Genomic DNA, 8,084 nt, shown 5'->3' with positions numbered 1-8,084 from the left:
GAATGTAGCTCCAGGAGAGTGGAGAGCATGAAATGGTGAAATCTATAACACGTTCCTATAAACCCTTTGGTTATAGACCACAGTTCCAACACGTCATTATGCTTGCAGTGGAAAAGTATATTTGGAATCACCTTCCCTGAGGACTAGCAAAGTCCTGTTGATCTTTAAGGCATACCTACCATTCATCTTGGTTTTTCTCCATCTCATTTTTTTTCCTAGACATGCCCAGAGTATTACCATTGATGTATTTTGCACCAGCATTATATTATTATGAAACAGTATAGGACACATCCAGTTGAAATTTACAAACAGGAAAGAAAAAGCTTATGAAATAGGAAAAAGATGATGGCTCTCTTTGTTATACTGTGATTGTCTTGTTCCCTTCCTGGTGTGAATTTTCAGTCAGCCAGGGTAGATGAGTGACTCAGAAAATGAGTAGTTAGGTCCTGTCAGCACCGTGAGATGCACAGTGGTGCAGTGGGAGTAGCCCGGGCTGGTCCTGCACATACCAGCTGGGCTGCCTGCGTCAAGGTCGCCTGGTGCCCTGTGTGCTCTGTTGTGTGAGGCTAACAGCCCCCCCCCCCCGCAGGTGGAGTTAGGTTTCTAAATTTTAGGAATTAAGGTTTTAGATTTGGAAGGAACTTGAGAGACCATATGCTCCACATGTCTCATGATGGAGATTAAGAACGGACACATCCCAAAGGAAGCGATTCTCTGGTCCTAGGTGTCTGCCCCCTTTCACATCAAGGCATTCAACTAAGTGGTCAGCCTCCACTGTGCTTGTGTCTCTATCCCGTAGCACTCGTGCTTCTGCCCCCATTCGTCCACACTTAGCAGACAGTCTGTACGCGGCCCTTCTGCAGCCCGTGTGTCTCCAGCGGCTCTGCTTCGCTGCGGCCCTTGGCAGCGCCTGCAGCCCCTCCAGCCATGTCCACGTTCGGCCCCTGGGGAGCTGGCCCTCCAGTGTTCTTCCCGTCTTTGCTGTTGCTGCTGTGCTCCTCTGATAGAAACACCTCGGTGAGCTCTGTGTCTACAATCCTGTCCCTTTGCAACACTGTCCTTGATAAACAGACATTGTGCGCTTTCTTGCTCAGAATTACCTTGGAGGACTTTTTTCTCCAGAAGAGCAACTCTGAGCTCTAGAGTCAGGAAAGCCAGAGCAGCGTCATCGCAGGGTTAATCCATCATGCTCTGCCAGGCCCAGAAATGCTGAGATAAGGATTAATAGGAAATGCGCATGGGATCAGTCATTAGAGGTTGGGATTGGTGCTAGCCTTCCCTCCACACCAGTTCTGATGCTCTGGGACGGGGCACACCATGACAGGTCTCCAGACATTTTGGGTTTCCTTACAGTGTGTTTCCTCACTAACTGACTGCCCATCCTCAGATGTGGGATGCCTCATAGAGCCCAGCAGGGGCTTTGGGGCCTTTGTTGTGTTTTTTTCTTTTTCTTTCACTGTTCGGCTTCCTTTTGAATGGGGTTGACACTTTCTAATGTGGGGGGCAAGAGGGAAGTGTATCCAGTCCACTTGATGGCAGATGCACTGTGAGTGATTTCTCACCACCTCCCGGAGCACCGAGCTTGCTCTTTCTGCCGTTGGGTAAATGTAAACTTGGAGTCCGCTGCTCTGAGCGATTTCCCAGGTTGCTGCTAGGCGGTCAGTTTTAGCTTATTGAGGAGACAGCAGTAGTTGGTACTGGGGAGGTACTTGGGAGGGAGAATGAGGCAGGCGGAGAAGAAGAGGGGGCTTTGGGTATGAACGGTAGGACAGGGCAAGAGAGAGGAGGGGGTTAGAGAATGGGAGAAGAAGAAGGAGAAGAAGGGGCACGAATGGGAGAGCCCGAGGAACGTGGTGGAAACATGCAGTTGTACCCACACTGACCTAAAATAGCTCCATCCCCTTGCCTGGGCCCTGTGGCCCGGGCCAGGCTGCGTCGGTGGCTTCTACGACCTCCCCGCTCCTCACCCCTCGCACCTGGGGCCTGCTGCACAGACAGTTTGTCCTGAAAATTGATGGCGTGCAGGTGCAGGTGCCTGAGCGCTGTAAGGCATGGGGGGCGGTGGGGGTGGCAGGTTTTAACTTTGGGAATTACACTTCTCTAATTGTCTCTACTAGCCCTCTCTGGACTAGAGAGATTTTGGAGAGAATTGCCACAGAATTTAACCAGTTACAGTTTCATACTGTTCAGAGCAAAGGCATGCCTCTTCTGGACAAAGTAAGACCAGTAAGTGTTGGTTTCGATTTTCAATTTGCTGTTTGCGAATTTCCTGGATGATTTTGGTTTGACCTAGCATTGCCCCCTGATAATTGCTACTCTACAGGATTTTGAAGCTAGCTTTGAATTTTTTTTTTTTTTCAGTGTCTCCTGCTTGGGACCCTGCTTCCATTATGTCACACTAGATAGATTTTGTGTAAAGACACAAGCATAGTCTCCAAACTATGCAAGTAAAATTAATTCTGAATTTCATGTAACTTGACACATCATATGATGTAGTCAGAGTTCATTTATCCAAAGCCCTTGACTGGGTTTAAATGCACGTTTGTCAGATTTACTCTGTAGCTTAAGAGGCAAATAACTTTTTGTCGTTCAGTAATTGTCTAAACTTCACTTTGATGAAGCCAACTTACTTTCAAAGAAATCATAGGGAGGGGACGCCTCAGTGGCTCAGTCAGTTAAGCCACTGCCTCTGGCTTAGGTCATGATCCCAGGGTCCTGGGGTCGAGTCCCACCTTGGGCTCCTTGCTTGGCAGGAAGCCTGCTTCTCTTTCTGCCTGTGCCTCCTTGTGTGCTTGTGCTCTCTCTCGACAAATAAATAAATAAAAACCTTTAAAAAAAAAAAAGAAAGAAAGAAAGCAATCATGGGGAGAAGAGATTCATTGTTATTCTCTAGGAAATGTTGGGATTTTAATCTTACATATATTCTGGTAGAATTAGAGGCTCGCTTTATATATATAACACATATGTATATAAATTATACACATATATTTGAGCTTTTAGAAACTGTTGTGCCTGGACCTTCTTTCCTGGTCTCTCTGTTCTTGCAGCGTATAGCCCACATTACAGCCATGCTGCAGCAGTCCCTGGGAGGCCTGCTGCTAGAAGGGCTTCAGACTTCCAATGTGGACATCATATGGCACTGCCTCCGGACTTACGCTACAATTGACAAGACACGGGATGCAGAGGCGTTAGTCGGTCAAGTACTGGTGAAACCGTACATGGATGAGGTTTGTGCCCCCATGCACCTCATTCCACAAACACAGAGCATCTAATCTGGCTTCGTTTCTTGACTGGGTGCGAGAGAGCTCAGGGCTCTTCCTTGAAGATGCTCTTAGTTCCTGCTCTTCTGGTTGTAAGAAAAGGTTGCTCCCGCTTGGTGCCCATCAGCATGGCAGGAATCAGGCATGCGCTCTGGTCTCTTCCAGTGATGCCATAACTCAGGGATCATCTTAATTTAGTAGGGGTGAGGGACTTGCCTAGGAAGAAGGTACGGATCAGAACATTTTCAGGTCAATTTCCATTTCCATAAGTTATACGTTAATGAAGTTGCCGAAAAGCGTGACCCCACCAAGGCGCCCGTGCCCACTGGAGGAGCTGGAAGACAGCTCTGTGCGCAGGGAAAGTCTGTGAGGGGAGGCGTCTTCGCAGAATTGATGTGGCTTAAGTCTTGAAGACCATGGGGGAGTTTGCCAGGCTAGGAAGGTGGGAGGGAGGGAATATTCAAAGATAAAGGGCTTTTAAGGGCGAGTTAGTTAGCGGGGTAGTACCTTAAGTCCGGAACTTGGTTACCCAGTGTTCTTGACCTATAAGGATACAGTTAAATACAGGGAGTCAGTGTATCCTGCCTCTGAGCGGCCGGGAGTATGGGCTGCACCATGTGAGGCCGCCAGCAATCAGCAGCTTCCCATTTAGAGAGCGTCGGTTTCATCTAGTTCAGGCTGACAGAAGTCATGAAGCCAGTCTCAGCGTTTGAGGGCTTTCTTCCAGTCACCTGCCAGTGCGAGTGTTCTTTCTGTCCGGTAAGTATAAAGCTACCCACCATGACTTCAGGATGAAAGGCTTCCCAGTTTTAAAACGAGACAGTATCCCAGTGATAGAAGTGAAATTGAAGGATTAATTTCAGTAATCTTCTCAGCTTCATTAAGACTACTAAAAGTAAATGATCTGTCAGTTCTTTGTATGTATCCTATTATAGTTCATAGCTCTCTCTGTGGGGGTGAAAAAGATCACATTATTCTTTGTCACTAAATGAAAATATTTTAGTTATTTAATTTATGCCCTTTTCATTGAACTGAATCTAATATGCTAAATTAGGGAAGTACTTTACGTTTCCGTGTCGTTAAATGAACTGTGGCCACGTTTGTATTTTAAGTTTGTATGCTTGTCATTCACCTCCTGCAACTCAGCCTCACCAAAAAAAAAAAAAAAAAAAAAAAAATACTAAAGCAAAATAAGATGTGTTTTCTTCCATCACTTTCCATCTCAGCCCTTTCCCTGTTCTGGAGACGGTAGAGGATAAGGCCAGGGTGAAGATGGTACAGAGCTGTTGTCTGCAGATACAGTATTTCGCTTTTAAGCTCAGAAGGGAAGCAGATGAGTGTGTGTGATGTTTTAGCTTCAGGCCAGTCTCTGTCCCTCAGCCTCTGTGTCCCCCAGGGTTGGAGCAGGATTCCCAAATCCCAGGACCTAGATTTTCATGCCGTTGTTACTTACCTCCTGTTTAGAAAGCATACTGAGTGGGGAGGAGGAAGAACGAAGTGCATTTTTAAGGTTTACTCGATTCTTTTCTCTGTAGTGTATAGTTCATACTTCTCTTTTAGGTGCTTTAAAAACAAACAAAAACACAAACAAACAAACAAATAAATAAATAAAAATAAAACGCTCTTCCTTCTGCTAGGTGATTGTAGAGCAGATCGTTGAGTCTCATCTGGACGGCCTGAAGATCATGTATGCTAATAAGCTCCTGGAGTTCGTTCCTCACCACTGCTGCCTTCTTCGAGAGGTCACAGGAGGAGCCATCTCAAGGTGACATAAAATGCTGTGTATGCACCTGAGCTCAGTTTAGTGACCACCTGTCACCTCCTCATGTGCCGCTGATCCCTGGCTGTCCTGTCTGACCAGGGAACATGGGAACGTGTGCTCTTCCCTATTTGTTACCAGTGCTGTGAGGCAGGTGTCGCTTGCCTGGGTTTACAGGGAAGGGAATGAAGAGTGGGGACGAATCTCAACGGTGACATTTGTGTGACTCCAGAGCCTCTGCTTTTCTTTTGTCTATACTTTCTCCTTAACCAGGTTCAAAATCAAAATTGGTTTCCTTCCATTATTGTGATGTCATCATCGGTCTAGAAATACCAATTCATTTTAATTCAACACGTTTTATACTGATGGCAATTAAAGTCATGTTCGGTTTTAACTCCCTCTCTTATTTCATTTCCATGGCTTTCCAGTTCTGTTTCATGAATATCCCATTACCTTCCACCATCTCTGTCATCCCAGTCCAGACCTTTGTCACCTTTTGTTTGAGGGTAGCGGGCTCTCCCCACCTGGTCTCCCAGCTCCACCTGTCCCTCTTCATTGCAGCCCTCAGCTGTCCCACCTGCCCAGAGCTCTTCAGCCTTCCTGAGTCGCTCGTGGCTTCTCATCGCCCACAGAAGAGCATCTAGTCTTCATGGCAGAACCTGTGACCGTTGGTGCTTGAGTCCTAGTGGTTCTCCGCTGTAGAACTTTCTACTGTGGAACTTTCCCCCATACCACTATGGTTCCTGGCCAGACAGGAACGCTTGACCTTCCCTAACACACCTGGTACAGAAGATCCCTGACTTCACCTTGGTTCAGTTTATGGTTTTTTGACTTTTTATAATAGTGCAGAAGTGATATGCATTTAGTTTGGATCTTTTCCCAGGCTGGCGATCTACAGTAGGGTCCTCTTTTGTAATGCTGGGCAGGGGCAGCGAGCACAGCCCCCAGGCAAACCACGTGATCACGAGGGTCAGCAACCAACACACTTGAACCGTCCTGTTCTGGCTTTCAGTGCAGTGTTCAGTAAGTTACATGAGATACCAGACACTTTATTGTGAAATAGGCTTTGTGTTAGAGGATTTTGCCCAACTGTGCAATACTGTAAGTGTTCTCAACACATTTAAGGTTGGCGGGGCTAAGCTCTGATGTTCAGTCGCTTAGGTGTTTTCCATGCATTTTCAACTAAAGAGATTTCCAGCTGAACAATGGGTTTATTAGAAGCCGAGGCCGTCATAAGCCGAGGAACATCTGTCTATACTGTGCGCCTCTGTGTTTTCCTTCATTGCTTCCTGTCTCATATCCCTTTGTCTTTCTGTTGATCTGTCACTCCACATGAAGCTCCAGTCAAATACAACTTCTTTTTTTTTTTAGGTTATTTATTTATTTACTTATTAGAGAAAGCATAAGCAGAGGGGGAGGCAAAGAGTGAAGCAGGCTCCCCACTGAGCAGGGAGCCCGATGTGGGACTCGATCCCAGGACCCTGAGATCATGACCTGAGCCACCCAAGCGCCCCCAGGCTATGGTTATTTCAAGAAAAAGTCCTATTTGTGAATTCTTCATCTAGTGAAGATGAATTAAAATCAGAAAGTCAACTCTGCCACCTTTAAAAACCCAGGAACAGAAAAAAATTCCACGAGCAGGTATAACCCTATCCACAATAAATCACTTTCAATCCAGTCCTGAAAACTAATACAGAGTAGGAAGAAAGCATTACAGAAAAATTTTGTTTTCATTAATCAAGCTGGAAAATAACGGGCCTTACACGAATGCCCTTTAGGAAGACAGTTCTTATAGTTTTATGTTGATGGAAACTAACATTACATTCGAAATGCATGTTAAAACCATGACTGTAGACTAACTACCACTTTCAGTCGTCAGAAGATGAAAAATGGTCAAGAGTCACCCAAACTGAATCCTGGTTCCTCCTGGAAAATGTGTTCCTAAATATTTTCCCCCTGAACTACTGTGCTCTTTCTGTATCTTACACAGCAGACACTGCGATGCACAAACACATCCAGAAGGCCTTTGAGGGCTGACAGCCTGCTGGAACAATGAGGAATTCACCCGGGTTTCTGCCTTTTGCTGCCGGGCCCAGAAAGTTCTGGGTAACCCAGGTGACGTGTCATGAGAATACAAGTGTGCCTCACACCGTACGTATCATCTCCTCAGGGTAGACACCAAAATCCATGTTCGTATATGAAAATCCGAGATGCGTACAGAAATCAAGAGTGATTCTGTCATCTTGAAAGAAAAACACACTGTTGCGCTGCCACATGCCTCGTTTCTCCTCGAGTGACTGCAGGAAGTAGCGATTGCAGTCAGAAATCTCAGAAAGAAAAATTAGAGTAAGGGCAACACCTGAAGTTTACTCCTGAAAATACTTGGAGAACGACTGTGACCAATAAACCAGGGCTTAGTTCATGAGACTATGTCAATGAGCTTATACCATCCCATGTCCTGGTCAAACCCTCATGTCTGGGAGATGGAGGGACGTCTTCATCTTCCAGAGCTACTATTAGGGAAAAAGGTGGAGACAATACTGACTGAGTCCCTCCTTCAGCAGGAGAGCCAAAAACACCTTGCCCCTCCATAATCCCAAATGAAAATAAACATCTCGGGGCGCCTGGGTGGGTTAAGCTTCTGCCTTTGGCTGGGATCGAGCCCCACGTCGGGCTCTTTGCTCAGCGGGGAGCCCACTTCCCTCCTTCTCTCTCTGCCTGCCTCTCAGTGTACTTGTGGTTTCTCTCTGTCAAATAAATAAATAAAATCTTTAAAAAAAAAAAAAAAGAAAAGAAACATCTCATTTTACTAGTGTGCAGCAGTGACTATGCAGGAGAAATTATTATTATTATTATTATTATTATGATATATTATTATTATTATTATTATTATTGTACTATATTGTTAACCTTTTGAATTCGGACACCTAAAATTTTTAATAAAATATGAAGGCCTTTTTTTTTTTTAGATTTTATTTATTTGAAAGACAGAGATCACACAAGTAGGCAGAGAGGCAGGCAGAGAGAGAGGGGAAGCAGGCTCCCCACTGAACAGAGAATCCGAT

General features: G+C 45.6%; 1 protein-coding gene across 5 annotated transcripts in view; it reads left to right on the top strand.

Annotated features, from left to right (window-relative positions):
- The first annotated feature begins 1,829 nt into the window (after nt 1-1,829).
- Nucleotides 1,830-8,084, top strand: part of LOC123389106 (conserved oligomeric Golgi complex subunit 2-like) — a 30,497-nt gene continuing 24,242 nt past the window's right edge. For 2 of the 5 annotated variants that reach the window (XM_045069865.1, XM_045069864.1), the window contains exons 1-2: nt 1,830-3,227; nt 4,898-5,025. In XM_045069865.1, the coding sequence (XP_044925800.1) occupies nt 2,862-3,227; nt 4,898-5,025 (494 nt within the window). In that variant the 5' untranslated portion in view covers nt 1,830-2,861. Of the gene's footprint in view, nt 3,228-4,897; nt 5,026-5,580; nt 5,653-7,009; nt 7,100-8,084 lie in introns of those variants that run through there. The other 3 variants (XM_045069868.1, XM_045069867.1, XM_045069866.1) reach the window with 3 other exon arrangements.

Source organism: Mustela putorius, unplaced genomic scaffold (genome assembly GCF_011764305.1).
Source record: "Mustela putorius furo isolate JIRA1106 unplaced genomic scaffold, ASM1176430v1.1 tig00003946_pilon_pilon_pilon, whole genome shotgun sequence".
NCBI classification, from domain to species: domain Eukaryota; kingdom Metazoa; phylum Chordata; class Mammalia; order Carnivora; family Mustelidae; genus Mustela; species Mustela putorius.
This window is presented reverse-complemented; position numbering and strand designations above follow the sequence as displayed.